Below are 22,905 nucleotides of genomic sequence, written 5' to 3'. Positions count from 1 at the left end.
CATGACTGACAGCGGATTAACTCAAGGGTCACCACACCTCAGGGATTGAGAAGGAAGGTCTTGCATGGTGACCTCCGGCAGTTTGGGAATTGAACTCACTATTAGTGTGACTCTGCATTGCAAACCAGCTGTCCAGCCAGATGAGCTAACCAACTCCTAAATGTTAGAATTATTGCTTCAATTTTGTTCTCCTTTGGTGTTAAATGAATTATTTGCCCAACTGAGTCACACATCAACAATGCAAGCAATAGTTTAATGGCATCTTGTCAAAATAACACTAAAGAAGTTTTAAATTGTACTTGCTAAATCATGACGTTACAAAAAAAAAGTGATTACCTTCCACCATGTCCACCATCCACCGAGTCCTGGCTACCAGCTTCACTGGGTGTACTCACTGATTTCGAGGAGGGAGACATAGGGGTTGGGACTAAATAATGAAAATAACAGGCATCCCATGTTACTAATTGCAGTGGTTGCACTGATGGTGAGCAACATCAGTCAAAAAACGTAACAAAAAAGGTTTAAATAAGTAGGGTATATGGCAGAAAATGGAATTGAAATGGTAAAAGCCAAAAGGAAAAAAAAGGGAAATAAAATTGACATTTAATTTTTTTGTAAAAATAATCACTCAAAATATGTTTGGAATGTACATATTACAATTATTAAAATGCAGCAGGGTTTCAGCTGTCACAATAAAATTAGAATGTCAAATAATCTGAAACAAGTATTCTAAAAAGTGATATGTTACTTATCACAATACTTTCAGAGGTCAATGTCAATAAGTAGGCCAACAACTGAAGTTACACCAAATTGTCAATAACACACATGGATTAGAAATTTTCCAAAAGAAAAATAAACTTTAAGTACAAGGTAATATTCAGAAACATCTGGCTCCTCAGAATCATTGAAAAATGACTGCTTTAAATTATTTAAACAATTAATATTTCTGATGTTGACATTCATTTAAATTTGACAATATAAAAGGTTTTCAAATTCTCGTGGTCAACAATTTCCTTTACAGAAGCTACAATTAACGCAAAATAATAGATTAAAAATGGACTAGCAAGTATATATTCAAACATATTCGAGGAGAAAGTGAGGATTGCAGATGCTGGAGATCAGGGCTGAAAAAGTGTTGCTGGAAAAGCACAGCAGGTCAGGCAGCATCCAAGGAACAGGAGAAGGGCTCATGCCCGAAACGTCGATTCTCCTGTTCCTTGGATGCTGCCTGACCTGCTGTGCTATTCCAGCAACACATTTTCAGCTATATTCAAACATATATATTGTTTGCATACAGTTAAAAGATATGGAAACAAAGTTTGACATTACAATTTCGAAAAATACTCAATTTTATTCTAAAGTTAAACATCTCACCATCAGGTTACAGTCCAATGGTTTATTTGGAAATACTAGCTTTCAGAGTGCTGCTCCTTCATCAGGTAGCTTTGTAAGAGGATCATAAGGCACAGAATTTATAGCAAAAGATTACAGTGTCATGCAACTGAAATGATATATTGAACTAACCTAGACTTAACAGCAATCTAGGTTTGTTCAATATATCATTTCATTTGCATGACGCTGTAATCTTTTGCTACAAATTCTGTGTCTTATGATCCTCTTCCAAAGCAACCTGAAGGAGCAACGCTCTGAAAGTTAGTGCTTCCAAATAAATCTGTTGGACTGTATCTGGAGTCATGATCTTTTAAACTTTGTCCACCCTCAACCAACACCAGTACCTCCACATCAATTTTATTCCAATTTATCTTATTGAAATTGTGAAAAAGCAGTTTTGACGTAGATTTTCAATTTTTGAAATAAAACACTTATTATCAATTAAACTAAATCTAAAGGTTCCAAACAGGAGCCATATTGTGCTCAAAATGTTAACTGCATCTCTTTCTACTGATGCTATCAGACCTGCTGAGTTTCTCCAGCACTCTGTTCTTATTTCAGATTTCTAACATTGAAGTATTTTGCTTGCATTTAAATTTAAAGGGAGTAAGATGAACTGAATAGAAGAAAGCTAATGATAGCTCTGTTTAAAAAAAACAGCTCAGGTACAAATAGCTAAGTGGCCTCATTTTGTGCTGCATAACTCTATAATTTAAAATATTGCTGTACTTCATTTTTCTTTTAAAAAACAGCTTCTGAATAAGTGTCACATTTTTGTGAACAGATTTTCTAAGTTTCAGCTGAAACCCTGTAAGAAAAGCACAACCATATGTTTAAAATTCATCTTTGGATATTTGCAAAAAATCAAATACAAAAAAGAATCATACGTATGAAAAACGATGGTTTTAAATCAAATGTATTTTGAAGAAACAATGGAACAAAGCTGAACTTAACATAAAACATACATCACAATACTTAAGGTGGGAAAATAGGTATGAACTGAAAATCAAAATATACTATCAATGAATTCAGTAAAGTTGAACGATAGATCAATCAATAAAACGATTTCTTCAGACATCTAATTATCCATTCTAACTAAATACTAACATCAGTGTATATTTTGGTTACAGGTGATTTCAACTAAAACTGAAGTTGAAATAAAATATAGATGACTGTCACATAGGTTGAACAATACTCTTGAAGATATTCTGGACTCCAACTGCAAAATGTGGATACAAGTTTGGCCTCAAGTAAGAAAACACATGATCTGGTTTTGAGCAAATAGATAAAATACTACACACACACACACACACGTGCCTTTTCATAGTGGCTTTTTAAGCAATTTGAAAGCAAACTTCATAATTTTTTTTTTTAAAAAGGCCTGCATTATTGTTGCTATATTGATTTTTCTCCAAGAATGTTAACACTTCTGGTTTAACTTTATAAATCCTCTTTTAAGAGATCTGTCAAATTTGTATAACAGAGAAACTAACATTTTGTGATTGACTTAGTTTAGTTGTAATCATAATGAATCAATTAGTATACTTTTTATTTAATATTATTGTCCTTTTACAGTAACTAATGCAGATATTGGTATTTTAACAAGACTCTGCTTAGCTTCACTTGACAGAAAAGTGCCTTGGGGTTGTGAAGATTATGCAGCTGTATCTTTAAAACATTAGTGCAAGACCAAAGGAGACCACGATTTAGCTTCTTCCCATTTCATGACCGAGAATTTGCAATAGTCAAAGCCAAAGAAAGCAGAGTTGATACAATCCCAAATCATTAGCCCTCATCAAGAATGCATTGTCACAGCTATGCTTCTATGCTAGTGTTGTTTTGATTTGCTTTAGAAGCAAAGTGATTCTAGAAGACTAATCATAATCTTTTAACTAAACGTAATCTTTGTAATGGTGTTAATTTTGTGAAGTTGTAATTGCATGGTCATGATGGAATAATAATTAAATATTAGTTTAGATTGGAACGGTGATCATCTATACCAGATTTTATGTATTGTTAAGTTTATCTCAACTTCGTACACAGTTTTTTAAAAGGCAAAAATCTTCTGCTAAGCAAACACAGCACAAACATAAACAAACATCAGTGAACAAGCATCCTAAGGAAAGCCACATGGTCAGTCATGTCATATTTACTGCGAACTTTGCCAATTAAGCTAGAATTGAGAAATGAGCTCAAGAATATCAATCATTGGGTCCTGACTGTATATGCTTTTTTTAAACTAATGCCTCCCCTTTCCCTAAAACAGGTATAGAAGGTATAAACCATCCTACTTTTTACGCAACAGGTCATAAAATGACTACAAACAAACCAAAATGAAGGGCTGATAATTATTGAAAACATAAGTAACCAGTCGTCAGGAGATAATGGGACGTGACATCAACGTCCCTAATGAAAAGATTGATCATGCTTCCCTTAAACCAATTAGCATTAAGCCTTACCTAAACTTGGCCAATCAGACTATAATAGTGTGACTGGTCATGATGTAATTTGCGACTAGCATGCAAGCAGCTTAAATGTGCAGTTATCCTGCTATCCAGTTGGAAGCAGAAGGCCCTTGAGATGTTGGAGAGAGATCACAGATTCAATGTTAATCTGCACTCTATGAATGAAAATCAACAATTGTAGTCACTGCCCTGCTTCAATTGATATTATTTATAACTTAATAAAAAGTTTCTTGAGTTACTGCACTAGACTGTCACCAATTGCCTTATTAGTTAAAGTTTCGACTGAATGAATTATGATTGGTATTGGAGTTTCAATTATGACCCATAGAACTTACAAATCTCATATAGTTCAATATAGAATTTCTGTTCCAAATGTGTGTTGAGACAGGTAGTGGCCAAATACAAAGTAAAAGCATGATTTCCATACTGTAAGGAATCTAATCTAATTTAGTCTAAACACATTATAAATTCTGAGGAATAGTATTTGTTATATATATTTCTCTCCACAAGTCCTATCTAAAGGCTAGTTAGTATCATTAATTAAATGTAAAAGCCAAAAGCAGATTAACAAGACAAAAATCTGGTTTATGAACAGGCACAAAACATATTGTACCTCACCACTATGGTGCCATAAGTATGAGCAGATGAGACTGAATTTGTGTGATCAGCAGCCGTATTGTAAAAACAAAAAAAAAGTGCAGGAACAAAAGCAACAACATGCCAACATTATGTAACATGTTCACTTAGCCTCTTGCTGGATTCTGGCTCAGGATGGCAATGGCAGAGGCTGGAGAACAGGTTTCCTGCTCATATTCATGACTAGCCAAGAAAACATTAAAGTATTCTGATGGTCTTTTCTGGACCTGAACAGTCAACTTCTTTCCTCCCTCCATAAATGCTGCCTAATGTGTTGAGTATTTCCAATACCTTGTTTTTATTTGGTTTTTCTTGATTCCATAATCAGTAATAGTTTGTTTCAGAATTAAAAACTGGAAGTTGATTTGTTATCAACAGTTTTGCTGTTTTAATCATTCTTGAATGAGTAGAGCTATAAATGAGTCCGTTTTGTTCCAAGAGCATGGTAATTCAGTTCAGTCCTTGTTGTCTATTCTCTTTCCATTAATATAGATTGATAAATTTTTAACTTCATAAAAAAAGGCTTAAAATTAAAAAATATTGATTAGCTCTCCCATTTTTCCCTTTTAAAAAAAGTTGCTCCCTATATTTTAAAAAAATTCTTGGACTTATTTTTCTTTTATCTTTTCTCAAATTGCTTTGCTGTTCAGGGCCAAGTTTTCTGCATTTTTCCAATTTTAATATTTCTAGCTTAATTTCTACATCCAACCAGCTAATCAGCAAAGCTCTCGTTATCTTCACTAAATTCCAATCACTATCCATTGAAGTATAAAGTGAGAAATCACAACTGCTAGGAACAGTTCTATACATGTACTTATAAGTACATTCGCCCAACAGCATGCCAAAGGCATGTACTTTAATTCTTATTTCACCTTCTTCCTTGTTTCAAAGTTTCAAAGTTTTATATTTAATTTACCCAATCTATGGAGCATGTTGGGGAAGTGTGGAGTACGTGCATGTCAAGGAAGTTGTTTCTAGTCAAAGAGACTGAAGTAATCAAGCCAATAGAATCAAATCAATAAACCAATCAGAATCTTTTTCCCCATAGTTGAAATTTTTAATACTAGGGGCCACACATTTAAGGTAAGTGCGGGGGGGGGAGAAAAAGTTCAAGGAGATGAGAGGGGCAAGGCTTTTATAAACAGTGATAGGTGCCTGGAATGCACTGCCAGGGATAGTGGTGGCAGAGGCAGATATGGCAGGGGCATTTAAGAGTTTTTAAGATATGCACATGAATATGTAAGGTTTGGAGAGATATGGACATGGGCAGGCATAAGGAACTAGTTTAATTTGGCATCATGCTTGACACAACATCGGGGCCGAAGGGGCTGTTCCCATGCTGTACTTTCCCATGCTGTACTGATCTTTGTTCTATGTTGTAATATAAGCCAAGTGAGTCAACATAACCTGCTCGTATAAAAAATGGCTAGATGATCATTTGCATGTTTTCAATTGATTGTAAAGCAGACTAAAAATGATAAACTCAAAATTTTCACTGATCTGAAGTTAAGATATTCAAGGAAAACATTTACATAAGCTTCATTCGGCATTTCTTTCCCTTCACCTACTGACGCACCATTACTTTAGACTTATTACTCCTCTTAATTTTCAAAATCACTTGCATAATCCTAAAGCATTGGATTGGACACAACATAAATGCCAGATTTAACATGAGCACCTCCTGTACAACAGTGACTAGACACCTTACCTAATGCTGGCTCTGGGGCGATGCCAATGCTCTGTAGCAATGCTTCGGTCTCCCTTCGCTTGCGATCAAGGTCAGAGTCCTCGGGAGGTGGCTCTTTCTTCTGTTGCATTTCAGCCTGAAAGACCAACAAGAAACATTATTAACTTAGCACTGGATAGAAAATATTTTGGTTTTCTTCAAGGTGGAATCAATTCCACATTCTACTAAAGGATGATATAAAAAAGGTAAATAGGAGGCTTTAAATAAATATTATGACACTATTTATTCAAGACTGATGTTCAAGTAGTTCCACAATGCCCATAACTGCAACATTCATTGATGTAATAAAAACCTTAAGTAAAATATTTAGAAGGAGTTATGTCCAGGATTTGATGGGGCAAATTACAGATTTTCCTTCATGCTTTTTTTTCTGCAGAAATACAAAACAAATTTCCTCATTTAAATTGTCTGTACTAACTTGCCACACAGTTTGAATTATTATGCAGCAGGTATTCATATTGTTCAAAATTTCATGGAGCAAATATACAGAGATCTACAAATATCACTAACTTATTCCTAGATACTGACTTAGTTATTTTCCAATCGAACAAACTAACAGCTGTTCTTAAATTTTCCCAGAAAATCTCTTAACAAAATTAATCATCATAGTGAAGATGAATCCATAGCCCTGGATCAGCGCAAATAGAGGCAGTGTGTAGATGAGCAATAACTTTTGGTTCCGAGGTTGGGAGAAAACTAGGGAGACAAAGGCCAAAGATGGCAAGGCTGATGAAGTTCAACAGGTGTAGAATTTCCAATCTTCTGAACTGGATAAAGAACAACTGCAGAGAAACTTTGATCATCCAGCATTTATTTAACCAAACTTCGGATTGTCAGAACAAGGTCACAAGGTCACAATGCTTGGCTAACACGTTATCCGGCATTTCATTAACCAAACAAAATATTCCCCGCCCGTGTCCTTCGGATAATCCAGGTTCCTCTGTTTACCATAAGAGTGTTTTTGTGTTGCAACGTTAACATCCCTACCTCTGGACCAGAAGACATGGGTTCAGGTATGCCCTCAAACCTACACAATAACATCTCTCAACAGGTCAGTAAAATAAATCATTGAATTAATTTTTACCACCTAACTGCTCATATGAAGCAATCAACCATTTTTCTTAGTTCACTGACCTCTTTCTTTTTTCTTTCTTCTTCTTTTCTTTTTTTCTCTTCTCGTATCTGAGCCAGTCTTTGTTTTTTACGCTCCAGTTCGGCTTTTAAGTCACTTTTATCTGACATTTTGATATATCTGGAAGATTAAAGTTAGAAGCAAGACTTAAAAGATGTAGCATCCATTATGCTTTATACTGCAGATGCATGCAATCAAACATCACCTCAACCTTTTTTCTATGGTTTAGTTTTGCATTTACTCTTTACCTCAAGATTTCAGTGGAATCTGAATTTTAATTCTTTACAGCCAGATTGCTGAAGGCTGGGCAACTTCAATGTCTGCAAACCCATTGGTGGGCAAAGCATTGATCATATATATTGTGAGTTATTGACGAGAACACCTTAATTCCACAATCGTGACGTGGAGGTGTTGTTGTGTACAGAGTTAAAAATAACTAGGTTGCAGTCCAACAGGTTTATTTAGAAGTACTAGCTTCTGGAGTGCTGCTCCTTCATCCACAGTACCTTCGATATTTACTTCAAATGGAGAACAAAACCTGGAATGATGCAAAACCAACTTTCTGACCAATTTAGTCAGTTTGCCCAACAAGCAAGTTAGGTTAAAACTACTTCAAAAGCCAAGGCTTAGCTTCACAATCAGGCCGACTATAAACATTTCATTGTCGAATAAGCAATTTTGAAAGACTGCACATTCATCCTATGAACTTTTAATAAACAAACTTTCAGCAGATACAAATTAAATCCTTAAAACATGGAAAGTCTTAATCTTACTGATAGTTTGTAAAATATGAAAGGAATATAAATGTGCATAAATTGAAACACACAACACTGATTTAGTTATGTACATGAAGTGTATTATTGGTTCAAAAGTTTCATCTTCCCAAATCACTCAAGTGGAGTTGTGCAAAAGAAAACAAATGTATCTCCTGTACCAAGATGGGACTTCAATGGCTTCCCAAGTCCAGCAAGTTTTGGACCAGGGCAGAAGTACCTCTCATTCAAAAAGTCAGTAGATTTTCTAACTCTCTTGCCATTATTACATTGACTGTGAAAAGCCTATTAATTTCCACAGCTACTATTTTTTTCATTTAACCTGAATGATGGTCCTACAAAAGGAAAGGTGAGTCCTGGTGAGGCCTCAGGACACCTGGAAGATTGGGTTTCCCAAACATTGTGCAGAAATTAACTGCCGATCACATTACAGTAGTGCATTGGACCAACAGCTATACTTCCTGTCCAAAGGGTCTCCAGACTATGAACAAGTATGAGGAGAAAGTAAGGACTGAAGAAGGGCTTATGTCCGAAACGTCTATTCTCCTGTTCCTTGGATGCTGCCTGACCTGCTGTGCTTTTCCAGCAACACATTTTCAGCTATGAACAAGTATGAGGCAAGATCAACTTTGATGGTATTAGACAGGAACTTTTAAATGTTGATTGGAGGACGATCGCAAATAAAGGGATGCCTTACAAGTGGGAGGCTTTCAGAAGCAAGATAACAAGAGTTCAGGACCAGCATAATCTTGTTAATGTGAAGGGCAAGCAGGTAAGAGTAGGGAACACTGGATGACTAGAGATATTAATGCTGTGATCAAGAAAATGGAGGCATATGTTAGGTATAGGCAGCTGAGATCAAGTACTTCCCTTGAGAAGAATAGAGGAATAGGAGTACACTTACGAGGGAAATCAGGAGGTCAAAAAAGTGGCCATGAAATAGCTTTGACAGATAAGGAAAAGAGAATCCAATGAGATTCAACAAATACATTAAAGTAAAAGTGTGTCTAGGAAGAGAATAGTGTCCATTAAACATCAACAAGGCTGTCCACGTGTGGAGACACAGGAGAAGGTGAGATCCTAAACAAATATTTCTTGTCAGTATTCACCATGGAAAAGACAAGGAAATTAGGAAACTCAGAAGTAAGTAGTGAAAAAGAGTCCACATTATAGAAGAGGAGGTGCTGCAAGTGTTAAAATGCATTAAGGTAAATTAAGTCCCACGGACCTGATCAAGTGTATCCCAGCACATTGTTGAAAGCAAGAGAAGAATTTGCACGCCCATAGCAGAGAGATTTGGGTAAGGTGAGGTGAGGTGCCAGAAGACTGGAGGATGGTCAACATTGTGCCATTATTTAAGAAAGGCTACAAGGAAAAGCCAAAGAATTACAAGTGGGTGAGCCTAACATCAGTGGTAAGTTGTTGGAGGGGAGACCGAGAGATAGGATGTACATGCATTTGGGAAGACAAGGACTGAATGGAGAGAGTCAGCGTGGTTTTACGCGTGGGAAATTGTCTCTCTCAAATTTGAGATTTCTGAAGAGGTGACCAAGACAGGCATGTGAAGGACAGTGCAGTGAACATTTTATACATAGACTTTAGCAAGGCACTGCACGATAGACTGGTTAGTAAGATTAGATCACAGGATCTAGGGAGAGCTAGTTAATAGATATAAAATTGGCTTGATGGTAGAAGACAGTGGATGATGCTAGAGGATTGTTTGTCAGACTGGAGTTCTGTGTCAAGCGACGTGCCACAAGAATCAGTGCTGGGTCCACTGCTGTTTGTCATTTATATAAACACTTTGGGTGAGATTACAGGAGGCATGGTTAGTAAGTTGTGGGTGACACCAAAATTGGTGATATCATGGACAGTGAAGAAGGTTAGCTAGAGTACAAGATCTCTATTAGATGGGCCAAGGAATGGCAGATAAAGTTTAATTTAGATAAATGTAAAGTTTTGCATTTTGGGTTGACAAACCAGGGCAAGACTTATACAGTTAATGGTAGAGCCCTGGGGAGCGTTGTCAAATAGACAGACCTAGAGGTGCAGGTACATAGTTCCATGAAAGTGGTATCACCGGTAGACAAGCATTTGACATGCTTGCCTTTATTGGTCAGAGCACAGTGTACAGGAGCTGGGTCATGCTACAGCTGTAGAGGACATTGGTAAGGCCATATGTGGCGTACGGTGTACAATTCTGGTCATCCTGCAAATCACAGCAAAAAAGATTGACAAGTATGGCACTGAAACTGGAATGTTTGAGCTGCAAGGAGAGGCTGGATAGACTGGGAATTTTTTTTCCCCTGGAGTGTAAGAGATAGAGGGGTGACATAAAGATTTATAAAATCATGAGGGGCATGGATAAGGTAAATAGCTAGGGTCTTTTCGCCAGATTTGGGGAGTCCGAACTGGAGGGCATAGGTTTAAGTTGAGGGGGGAAAGATTTGAAAGGGACCAGAAGGGAACTTTTTCCACACAGAGGGTGGTGCATACATGGAACGAGCTACCAGAGGAAGTGGTAGAGGCGGATACAATTACAACATTTAGAAAACAATTAGTCAAGTACATGGATAGGAAAGGTTTAAAGGGATATGGTCCAAACACAGGCAAATGAAATTAGTTCAGTTTAGGAAACCTAGTCAGCAAGAATGTGTTGAGCAAAGGGCTTGTTTCCATACTGTATACCTCTAAGAATAAGTAGGAGAGGAGGGGGGAAAAAAGAGTGAATGAGAGAGATTGCAAACTGTGATGACAGGGCTCCGAGGATGGACAGAGAGCTACAGAAAGGTCATAGGGTTAGTCTACCAAGTTGGTTCTTGAGCCTGAAGGAAGCATTCTCTGAGCAGGAATGTTGCTGCAACAATGCGGTCACTTTAAAAGAGTTATTTTTCCTTGTTTTGTTTCCCCTCAAGAGAGGTAGTAAAGGCAGAGATGCCAAAGAGTCTAGGAAGAGGCTAGTTTAACAATGGAAGGGGAGTGGCCAGTTCTCCAAGTTCAAGTTTTTTCTAGTTTGTTTTAGCTGTAGCAGTCACAAGATGTGAGTGTCCAGGGGAGTTGTAAGTTTCAGTAAAGAACTCCTCAGACCTTTTACAGAAATCTGTTTGGATGTTGTTCCCTGCCTGTAAGAATGTGCTTGAATTTACCTTTTTATCAAGGGGTGTGTTTGTAGGTTGTTGCTGTATTAAAACTGCTAATTAGAAATAGTTACTACATTGGGACAGTTAAGTTTTTCCAATAGTTAAGTTATTCTAAATGCCATTTTCTTTTGTTTGCATTTCAACTGTAGTTTTAAAATAAATTCTGTTTTGCTTAAAGCTGAGTGATTTGACCAGGTGCATCACACCTGGAATATCCACTTCACATCTGCCTTTAAAATAAGAGGGCGCCTGGCCTGGTCCATAACAGTAACATTACAGTCAAATTTGTAGATGACAAAACAAGTGGGAAGAAGACACATGGTGAAGACGAAACAGAGGCTGCAGGTGTTTGTAGACAGACCAAACAAGTGGGGAAAAGGCTTGCCAGATAAAACACACTGGGGGAAAATGTAAGATCCTGCCAAAGTGAATAAAGAGGACCTGAAAGATTTAAGTGAAGAAAGACTGCAGAAAACTACAGCACAGAGGGATTTAGGAGCCCCCATGCATGTATCACAAAAACCAGCAAAGTTCAGCAAGTAGGATAGTGAAGAAGGCGTTTGGTATGCTTTCTTTTATTGGTCAGAGTATGGAGTACAGGAGTTGGGAGGTCATGTTGTGGCTGTACAGGACATTGGTTAGGCCACTATTGGAATATTGCATACAATTCTGGTCTCCTTCCTATTGGAAAGATGTTGTGAAACTTGAAAGGGTTCAGAAAAGATTTACAAGGATGTTGCCAGGGTTGGAGGATTTGAGCTACAGGGAGAGGCTGGACAGGCTGAGGGGTGACCTTATAGAGGTTTACAAAATTATGAGGAGCATGGATAGGATAAATAGACAAAGTCTTTTCCCTGGGGTCCGGGAGTCCAGAACTAGAGGGCATAGGTTTAGGGTGAGAGGGGAAAGATATAAAAGTAACCTAAGGGGCAACTTTTTCACGCAGAGGGTGGTACGTGTATGAAATGAGCTGCCAGAGGATGTGGTGGAGGCTGGTACAACTGCAACATTTAAGAGGCATTTGGATGGGTATATGAATAGGAAGAGTTTGGAGCCGGCAGGTGGGACTAGATTAAGTTGGGATATCTGGTCGGCATGAACAGGTTGGACCGAAGGGTCTGTTTCCATGCTGTACATCTCTATGACTCTAATAGGGAAGGCAAATAGAAAGCTGGCCTTTAAAGAGAATGGAATATGGAGGTGTTGCTAAAACTATACAAGACCTGAAATACTGTGAAAAGGCTTGGTACTCTTATCTAGGCAAAGATATATTGGCATTGGAGGCAGTCAAAAAATGCACTAGCTTGATTTCAAGTATGGAGGGGCTGCCTCTTGAGGAGCAGTTGAATAGGTTTAACATGAGTTAAAGATGAGTGACAGGTGACCTTATTCAAACATGTCACATTCTTAAGGGACTTGATAGAGTAGATGCAGGAAAATTGTTTCCCTTATTGGACAGCGTAGGACTAGAGGGCAACATTTCAGCAGGATGGAGTCACAATTTTAAGAGAGATGAGAAGGAATTTCTCCCCTCAGGGGTAGTGAATCTGTAAAATTATTTAGATTAGATTAGATTACTTACAGTGTGGAAACAGGCCCTTCGGCCCAACAAGTCCACACCGACCCGCCGAAGCGTAACCCACCCATACCCCTACATTTACCCCTTTTAACCTAACACTACGGGCAATTTAGCATGGCCAATTCACCTGACCCGCACATCTTTGTGACTGTGGGAGGAAACCGGAGCACCCGGAGGAAACCCACGCAGACACGGGGAGAATGTGCAAACTCCACACAGTCAGTCGCCTGAGTCGGGAATTGAACCCGGGTCTCTGGCGCTGTGAGGCAGCAGTGCTAACCACTGTGCCACCGTGCCGCCCACATTTACTGGAAGCTGGATCGTTAAAAATCTCCCTCAGCCTTGAATACACTTAATCAGTGAATGGAATCAAGAATTATGGGCAAAGACAGGAAAATGGAGTTGAACATTATCAGATTAGCCACAATTTCATTGAATAGCACAACAAACTCAATGGGCTGAAGGGCCTACATTTACTCCTGCATCTCATGGTCTTGAAAATATTTATTTCAGAAACATTTTATTTCATCTCATTTAATCTGTTAATTCTCCCCAAAGCTTGTAGTTAAAAATAGATGGACTATTAAATAAAGGCATACAACCTCATTATAATATTTGAATAAGTAACCTGCATTCGTAAGTAGCTTGATCACCTGCCCTTTGTCCCCCTCCATTACAGAACAGAAGTAAATTAGAGAATGAGACCATTCAGGAAAGTAGAATAACATTGTTTAAAGGAGAAAGTAAGGACTGCAGATGCTGGAGATCAGAGCTGAAAAATGTGTTGCTGGAAAACCGCAGCAGGTCAGGCAGCATCCAAGGAGCAGGAGAATCGGGCATAAGCCCTTCTTCAGGAATGAGGAAGGTGTGCCAAGTAGGCCAAGATAAAAGGTAGGGAGGAGGGACTTGGGGGAGGGGTGTTGGAAATGCGATAGGTGGAAGGAGGTTAAGGTGAGAGTGATAGGCCGGAGGGAGGGGTGGGGCAGAGGGGTCAGGAAGAAGACTGCAGATAAAGAAGGCGGTACTGAGTCCAAGGGTTGGGACTGAGATAAGGTGGGGGGAGGGGAAATGAGGAAGCTGGAGAAATCTGCATTCATCCCTTGTGGTTGGAGGGTTCCTAGGTGGAAGATGAGGCGCTCTTCCTCCAGGCGTCGTGTTGCCATGGTCTGGCGATGGAGGCGGCCAAGGACCTGCATGTCCTTGGCAGAGTGGGAGGGGAATTAAAGTGTTCCGCCACGGGACGGTTGGGTTGGTTGGTGCGGGTGTCCCAGAGGTGTTCTCTGAAACATTCCGCAAGTAGGCAGCCTGTCTCCCCAATATAGAGGAGGCCACATCGGGTGCAGCGGACGCAGTAAATGATGTGTGTGGAGGTGCAGGTGAATTTGTGATGGATATGGAAGGATCCCTTGGGGCCTTGGAGGGAAGTGAGGGGGGAGGAGTGGGCGCAAGTTTTGCATTTCTTGCGGTTGCAGGGAAAGGTGCCGGGAGTGGAGGTTGGGTTGGTGTGGGGTTTGGACCTGATGAGGGAGTCGCAGAGGGAGTCGTGGCGGGAGTGGTCTCTCCTGAATGCTGATAGGGAAGGGGAGGCAAATATATTCTTGGTGGTGGGTTCTGTTTGGAGGTGGCGGAAATGACGAAGGATGATACGATGTATCTGGAGGTTGGTGGGGTGGTAGGCGAGGACCAGTTAAAATATGTTTTGATTACTGGATTACAACTAAAACTGTAAAACGCGAACATCCCTTGTGTATAATGAGTAAAAATCATCATTGCAGTCAGAATAGCTTGAGAGAGTGGTTAATAAAGCAGATGGCATCCTGGCCTTTATCAATAGTGGCACAGAGTAGAATTAAGCAAGTTATGTTAATCTTATATGCAACAGGTTCAGCAGCATCTAGAGTACGGTGTCCAATTCTGGGCACCACATTTTAAGAAGACTGTGAGGACAAAAAACACAATGTAGAAAAATTTGCAAGGGCTCCAGGGATGAGAAATTTGATGCATTTTGAAAATATATAAACTCTGAGAAGAGATCATTTAGAAACTATTTGACAGAGATTTTCACAATCATCTGGATAAAGTAGTTGAGGAGAAACTGGAATGATCAACCAAAGGGCACAGATAAAAGACAATTGGTTTCAAAAAAAAAACAGAGATGGAAATGTGTTGCTGGAAAAGCGCAGCAGGTCAGACAGCATCTAGGGAACAGGAGAATCGACGTTTCGGGCATTAGCCCTTCTTCAGGAATGAGGAAAGTTGGTCCAGCAGGCTAAGATAAAAGATAGGGAGGAGGGACTTGGGGGAGGGGCGTCGGAAATGTGATAGGTGGAAAGAGGTCAAGGTGAGGGTGATAGGTCAGACTGGGGTGGGGGCGGAGAGGTCGGGAAGAAGATTGCAGGTTAGGAAGGCGGTGCTGAATTTGATGGATTTGACTGAGACAGGCTGGGGGGAGGGGAAATGAGGAAACTGGTGAAATCCGAGTTCATCCCTTGTGGTTGGAGGGTTCCTAGCCGGAAGATGAGGCGTTCTTCCTCCAATCGTCGTTTTGCTGTGGTCTGACGATGGAGGAGTCCAAAGACCTGCATATCCTTGGTGGAGTGGGAGGGGGAATTGAAATGTTGAGCTACAGGGTGGTTGGGCTGGTTGGTCCGGGTGTCCCAGAGGTGTTCTCTGAAACGCTCCGCAAGTAGGCGGCCTGTCTCCCCAATATAGAGGAGGCCACATCGGGTGCAAAGGATGCAATAGATGATATGTGTGGAGGTACAGGTGAATCTGTGGCGGATATGGAAGTTTCCTTTGGGGCCTTGGAGGGAGGTGAGGGGGGAGGTGTGGGCGCGGGGAGGTGTTTTTTAAAAAAAACAGCAATGGTAACATGAGGAAAAATGTTTTCAGACAGCTCATTGGTTGAATCAGGAATGCACTGTCTGGGGGCTTGGTGGAGGCAAGATCAATAATAACATTCAAGAGGAAATTGGAAAGGAAAGATTTTGAAAGATTATGTGGAGAAGATAGGGTCTATGTGAACTATGGAGGGTACTATGGAGAGAGAGAGAGAGAGAGAGAGAGAGAGAGAGAGAGAGAGAGAGAGAGAGAGAGAGAGATGTTCTGTGCTGTTTCTCTAGCAGAGGGGGTTGCCACAGTGGTGTCAAAATGTCTCCTTCAAACAGGCAGTTGGTAAACAGCTCTTGAGGTCTCCTGGAGTGTTTTTACACAAACGAATTGAGTGGGCAGTGTCAGAGCTCACAGATTCAGGAAGGCTTTTAATTTTGCTTTCGGCTAGTGAAAAGATTTCTGCTGGCTGCTGAGCAAAACGTTTGAACTCATGGCTGTTAGGAGTAAACCGAAAGACAGCAAGGCCTCCTCTTAAAAAAAAAATCAGTCTTCTGGACTGGAGAGAAAATGTGAGAACCATAACTGTTTTTTCTAAACAAAACAGTTTGCTGAATTACATTTTTGCCAAAGGGTGTGTTTATGGGTCACTGCCTATATTGGAACAGTTGTTGATTAGCCATTAAAAAAACTAACTCTATTGAAATAGCTAACAAGAGAATAAGTTAAGCTAATTCTTCATTTTTTGAATTTTAACAGTGTTGCAAGAATGAAAAAAAGTCTGTTTTGATTAAAGCTTAATGGTGGACTAACTGAAATCACATTTACACTTGCCTTTAAATATAAAAGTTAGGATCTAGACTATCTCCTAATAGTACTGCGGCAAGAGGGTGTGAGATTTGTTTTGGTCCATAACAGAACAACTTTGCTCAGTGGTTAGCAATCTCTGACTGCTGCTTCACAGCACCAGGGACTATAGTTCAATTACACACTCAGGTAACTTTATGGAGTTTGCACTTTCTTCATGTTTTGTGGGTTTCCTCTGGATGCCCCGGTCAATTGATCTGGTTAGGTAGATTGGCCATGGTAAATTGCCCTGTAGTGTCCAGGGATGTGTAGGTTAGGTGGGTTAGCTATGGTAAATGCAGGTTTACAGGGATAGGGTTGAGGGGGGTCTGGGTGGGATGCTCTTCAGAAGGTCAGTACAGACTCAGTGGGCCAAATGGCCTGCTTCTACACTGTTAGGGATTCTATGTTTTGTGAGCCCACTGCTCTACTTTAATTGAGGAGCAAGTGCTGCAAACAAGCAAAGCTCCAGAAACATCACACTTTGAACAACTGAAATCTTATCAGATGCCTGACATTAAAAAAAAATTAGAAGGAAGTTAGAAAATGTCTTTGTGTCGAGGAACAATTACGAAAGATCAAGTTTTCAGCATAGGTCCTAAATTAGTATAGCTATTAAGTGTCTTAAAGTGAAATAACTAACAAAAGAATTCTCTCCTTGATGTCATTCTACCTGCAGCACATGGACAGTAGTGGTTCAAAGTGGCAGCTCATTACCACAATATATACTGTCTCAAGCAGAGTGAGCAAGAGAATAAAAATTACCTTCTAAATTACATTATGCATTCTTTAGAATTAATTTAGAATTAATCGCTCATTGGCAACTGATTACAAAACCAAAGTAAAGGAAAATCTCTGCATTATTTGAATGTAAAGTGCATTTCACTTGTTCAGCTTTAACACAGTTTTGTAAGGAACTATATACTTTTCCTGTTTGGTATAAACCAGAATGAAAGTTGGACACTACTCTGTAGATATAGTAGTAGAAGAAAGTGAGGATTGCACGTGCTGGAGAGTCAAAGTCAAAATGTTTGGCACTGGAACAGTACAGTGGGCCAGGCATCATCCGAGAGTTGGTGTTTTCGACATAAGGCCTTCATCAGGAATATTGAGAGGGAAGGGGGCTGAGAGATAAATAGGGGTATGGGAGTGGGAGAAGGTGACAGATGATGCAGGTGGGGGATAATTGCGATAGATTAGTGAGGAGGGTGGAGCGGATAGGTGAGAAGGAAGGAAGATGGATAGGTAGGACAGGTCGAATTGGAAGGTGAGTTTGGGATGAGGTTGGGTGGGGGGCATTGGTAGGGGATGATGAACAGATGGGAAGGTCATGAGGATGGTGCTGAGCTGCAAGGTTGGAACTGGTGAGGGGACAGGTGGGAAAATAAGGAAATGGTGAAGTCCATATTGATGCTCTGGGTTGAAGGGTCCCGAGGCAGAAGATAAGGCGTTCTTCCTCCAGGCATCGGGTGGTGAGGAAGGGGCGATGGAGGCGGCCCAGGACCTGAATGTCCTAGTCAGAATGGGAGGGGGAGTTGAAATGTTTGGCTACAGGGCAGTGGGATCGATTGGTGTGGGTGTCCTGGAGAAGGACTTGGATGAGAGCATAGAAGGATGCGTTAGTAAATTTGTGGATGACACGAAGGTTAGTGGAGTTGTGGATAGTGCTGAAGGATGTTGTGGGTTACAGAGGGACATAGATATGCTGCAGAGATGGGCTAAAAGATGGAAAATAGAGTTTAATGCAGAAAAAAGTGTGATGGGATTCACTTTGGAAGAAGCAACAGGAATGAAGAGTGCTGGGCTAATTGCAAGATTCTTGGTAGTGTAGGTGAGCAGAGAGATCTCGGTGTCCATGTACATAGATCCTTTAAAGCTGCCACCCAGGTTGATAGGGTTGTTAAGAAGGCATGCTGTGTGTTAGCTTTTATTAGTTGGAGGGATTGAGTTTTGGAGTCATGAGGTCATGCTGCAGTTGTACAAAACTCTGGTGCAGCTGCACTTGGAGTCTTGCATATAGTTTTGATCACTGCATTATAGAAAGGATGTGGAAGCTTTGGAAAGGGTTCAGAGGATATTTACTAGGATGTTGCCTGGCATGGAGGGAAGGCCTTATGAGGAAAGGCTGAGGGACTTGAGGCTGTTTTCGTTAGAGAGAAGAAGGTTGAGAGGCGACTTGAGACAGAAGATGATCAGAGGTTTAGATAGGATGGACAGTGAGAGCCTTTTTCCTCAGATGGTGAAGGCTAGCAAGAGGGAACATAGCTTTAAATTGAGGGGTGATAGATATTGGACAGGTGCCAGAGGTAGTTTCTTTACTCAGAGAGCAGTAAGGGCACAGAACAGCCTGCCTACAACAGTAATGGACTCGCCAACTTTAAGGACATTTAAATGCTCATTGGATAGACATGTGGATGACAATGGAATAGTGTAGGTTAGATGGGCTTCAGATTGCCTTTCAATATTGCACCAACCTGTGAAACCAAAGTGCCTGTACTGCGCTGTAATGTTCTATGTCCTACAATCAATGTGAGAACTGCTTCATGTAAGTCCCAAGTTGTTACTTGGGTTGACTCTCTTTGAGACCATTGAAAGTTTATACTCTGACTGGCTTTCCAATGCTCAACTCTGACAGTGGTTTAGCAGAGTTAGAGTCAGAGTCAGAGTCTTACAGCACTGAGACAGGCCCTTTGGCCCAAAATGGTCCTGCCAACTAAAATGTCCATCAACGCTAACCCCATTTCTCTGCACTTGGCCTTCTAATCCTTTCCTATCCGTTTACTTGTCCAAATGTTGTTAACGTACCGTCTCAACCACTTCTGCTATCAGCTCATTCCATATACGTACACCTCTGTGTAAAAACATTGCCCCTCAGGTTCCTTTTTATTCTTTCCCCTCTAACCTACCTCTAAGTCTTTTTCCCAGGATGGGGAATCAATGACGAGTGCATTCACCCGATCCATACTTCGTATGGACACCTCTATAGAAGGTTCCCCCCTCCTACGCTCTAAAGAAAAAGATCCCAACTTGTCCAACCTCTCCCTGTAACTCAGTCCATTGAGTCCAGACAACATCCTTGTAAATTTCTTCTGCACTCTTCCCAGTTTAACAACATTCTTCCTATAACGAGGTGACCAAAACTGAACACAATACTCCAGGTGCGGCTAAGTCTTGTATAACTGCAACATAACTTTCCAACTTCTACACTTAATGCTCTGATGTAGGCCAGCGTGCCAAAAGTCGTCTTCACTGCCCTGTCTACCTGCGACTCCAGTTTCAGAGAACTGTGAACCTGAACTCCAAGATCCCTCTGTTCCACTACACTCCTTAAGGCCCTATCATTCACCATGAAACTCCAACCTTGATTTGACTTTCCAAAATGCAAGCCCTCACCCTTATCTAGATTAAATTACTTTTGACATTTCTCAAAACCATCTCCCCAGCTGATCGAGGACCTGCTGTAATTTCTGATACCCTTCCTCGCTGTCCAGGATACCACCTATTTTAGTTAGGTGTCACCAGCAAACTTTACATTTTCATGCAAATCACTGATATAGATAACAAACAGCACTGGGCCAAGCACCAACCTTTGAGGCACTCCACTAGTCACAGGCCTCCAGTCTAACAAGCATCCTTTCACCATTATCCTCTGTTTCCTATCATCAAGCCAACTGTGTATCCAAATTTGCTGGTTCCCCCTGGATTCCATGTGATCTAATCTTCGAGCAGCCTACCATGTGGAATCTTATCAAAGGCCTTACTGAAATCCATTGAGACTGCGTCTACCACCCTGCCCTCATCAACTCTTCTGGTCACTTCAAAGATCTCTAACACTCAGCAAGATGGCGGCAGTTCTGTAGAACCGCTGTGGACAGCTCTGCCTAACAGCCAGGCTTACTGGTGTTTTTTTGCCATCCCTGGCCAACGTATGTAGTGGAATTATTAGTTTAAAACCTTACAGAACACATTTGTTAATATTTGGGAGTAGGAAGGATGCCAAAAGGAAAAGGAGTGAGCAAACAGCAGCAGGGAGGACACTCCCCTGCAGCACCAGACAAGCCAGAGACAGCAGCAACAGCAGCCTCTTCTGGACATCCCGGGGACCTGACAGACTCTCAGGAATTGGCTGCAGCGATGGAGAGACGTACCTTGAACTTTGCAGCTGCGATTGAGGAGAACAGTGGGGAGATTTGTGCCCAGGTGCAACCTATCGCATCCATGCTGCAGAAGCATGAGCAGGAGATCCAGGGCCTCGGGGAGCGACTGGAGGAGGTAGAAGGTCGAACTAAGGCCTCGGAAGCTGTGATGGAGTCCTCATCCAGTCGAATCCAGGTGCTGGAGCGAGAGGTGTGGGCCTTGCGAGACCAAATCGATGACCTCAAATGATCTCCGAGTTGTCAGGCTCCCTGAAGGTGAGCAGCCAGTCAGCTTCTTTGAAAGCTGGCTGCCAAAGTTTGTGGGCTTTCACATAGAGTCCAACAGGCTGCAGATTGAAAAGGCTAATCAGGTTGCAGTGCACAGATCAGGGCTAGTGCAGCGCCCCCGCTGGGTCCTTCCACTCATAAGGACAAGCAAAAAGGTGATAGAAGCTTCCAGATCCCTGGGAAAATAATCTGTAGGCACTGCTGTACAAGGGGTCAAAAATCAAGTTTTTCCAGGATTTCTCTGCAGTTTTGATTTGAAAGAGGAAGTCCTTCAATGAAGTTAAAAAGAGGCTGAGGAACCTGGGTATCCAGTCTCCATGAGGTACCACACAGTGCTTTGTTTCAGCCACAAGGACTCAGTTTTAACATTTGACTCAGCGGATAAAGCTAAAAACTTTGTAGATACTTTAAAATAGACAGATTGGCCTGAAGAATACGGTTAATGTTTGTTCTCTTTTCATTCTTTCCCCATGTTTTCCCTTCCTTTTTTTTATTCCTTTCTTTCTCTAATCATTTCTTTCTTGGAAAGGGGAGAAAAACCTTGGAATAAGTTGTTCCTTTTTTTTAAATAACTGGATTTTCTGATAGGAAATTTTGTGGATGTTCTTCATTGTCTCCCCTTTTTGTTTGTTCTGTTTCTCTTTTAGTCACAAGTAGGGGTGACATGAAGCCAGGGATGGGTGAACTGCTCATCCTGACTTTGCCTTTTTTCTGTTGATTTAAGGATCATCTGCTTGTTTTCTTTCTGGCCTAAGGCTGGGGCACAGTCTGGGTTGCAGGAGTGTAAAGGAGGGGATGGATAGATGGAGTGCCCCCTATGGGCCGGGGGGGGGGGGGGGGGGGGAGGGGAAGAGAGTGGGGGGAAAGAGTCTTCCATTCAAGGTTTTATAGTTGGTTTTCTTTGTAGTTTTTTGGCAGTAATAGTTGCTTGCAGTTATGATAGAGTAGTTTTTTTTAATATATAGTTCTTCGACTCTATGAATCTTTATTTACTTGTGCTCGGCGCTTTGTAAGCAGGGTTCTCCCTCCAAGGGGTTCAAGGGTCTCTGAAAGGGGATATGGCGAAGTGTCTTATTAAATGGTGCACCTAGAACATTAAGGGAAGTCACTCGCCTGTTAAATAGAAAAAAAGTGCTTTCTAGCCTTAAGAGGGAAAGGGTTGATGTTACTTTGTTGCAGAAAACCCATCTTGATGATGGGGAACACCTGAAATTACAAGGGGGGGGGGGTTATGACCAGGTATTCTTTTCATCCTTTACTACTAAAAGTAGGGGAGTTGTAGTACTTATTCAGAAAAACCTTCCGTTCACATTATTAGAGCAGGTGAAAAACGAGCAGGGACAGCTTGTGATATTTAAAGCCCTGATACATGGGGAGAAATGTGGCATTTTAAATGTCTACTGTCCTCCGGCACTTCCCCTCAAATTTTTGATTAGTGCTTTCTCTAAGTTGAGTGCTTTTGGAACACGGCACATTATTATAGGGGGGGGGGATTTTAATTGTCTTTTGGATCTTGTGGGCCCCCAACTATTTCTTCGCAGGCGGTTGACTTATGTGCGGAGTCGGGGCTGGTGGATATTTGGAGATGTGTTCACCCTACCGGCAAGGACTTCACCTTTTTTTCAAACCTACAAAAATGTCACAAGAGGATTGATCTCTTTCTGGCTCCCTCGATCCTTCTGGATTCGATTATGGGTTGTAAAATTGGGAATATAGCTATCTCTGATCACACAGCGGTATATTTGGAGGTTAAGGCCAAGAGTGAAGGGCTAGGTTTGCGGCACTGATGTTTGGACCCTTTTCTCCTTAAGAATTCCAAATTTGTGGAGTTTCAGGAATTCTTGACTATCAACTCGGGCACAGCTAGTAGTCCGTCTATGCTATGGGAGACTACTAAGGCCTTTGCTAGGGGATTAGCTATTTCCTATTCAGCTAGCCGGAA

General features: G+C 40.9%; 1 protein-coding gene across 5 annotated transcripts in view; it reads right to left on the bottom strand.

Annotated features, from left to right (window-relative positions):
* dync1i1a (dynein cytoplasmic 1 intermediate chain 1a) overlaps positions 1 to 22,905 on the bottom strand; it is a 279,043-nt gene that overhangs the window by 203,700 nt on the left and 52,438 nt on the right. For 4 of the 5 annotated variants that reach the window (XM_043689901.2, XM_043689900.2, XM_043689899.2 and 1 more), the window contains exons 2-4: positions 7,375 to 7,492; positions 6,202 to 6,316; positions 337 to 478 (exon numbers count right to left, since the gene is read on the bottom strand). In XM_043689901.2, the coding sequence (XP_043545836.1) occupies positions 337 to 478; positions 6,202 to 6,316; positions 7,375 to 7,482 (365 nt within the window). In that variant the 5' untranslated portion in view covers positions 7,483 to 7,492. The remainder of the gene's footprint in view (positions 1 to 336; positions 479 to 6,201; positions 6,317 to 7,374; positions 7,493 to 22,905) is intronic. The other variant, XM_087987133.1, reaches the window with a different exon arrangement.

The sequence above is a fragment of the Chiloscyllium plagiosum genome, unplaced genomic scaffold (genome assembly GCF_037043375.1).
Source record: "Chiloscyllium plagiosum isolate Xiang-an unplaced genomic scaffold, Cpla_swu_hap1 HiC_scaffold_5, whole genome shotgun sequence".
Taxonomy (NCBI): Eukaryota; Metazoa; Chordata; class Chondrichthyes; order Orectolobiformes; family Hemiscylliidae; genus Chiloscyllium; species Chiloscyllium plagiosum.
This window is presented reverse-complemented; position numbering and strand designations above follow the sequence as displayed.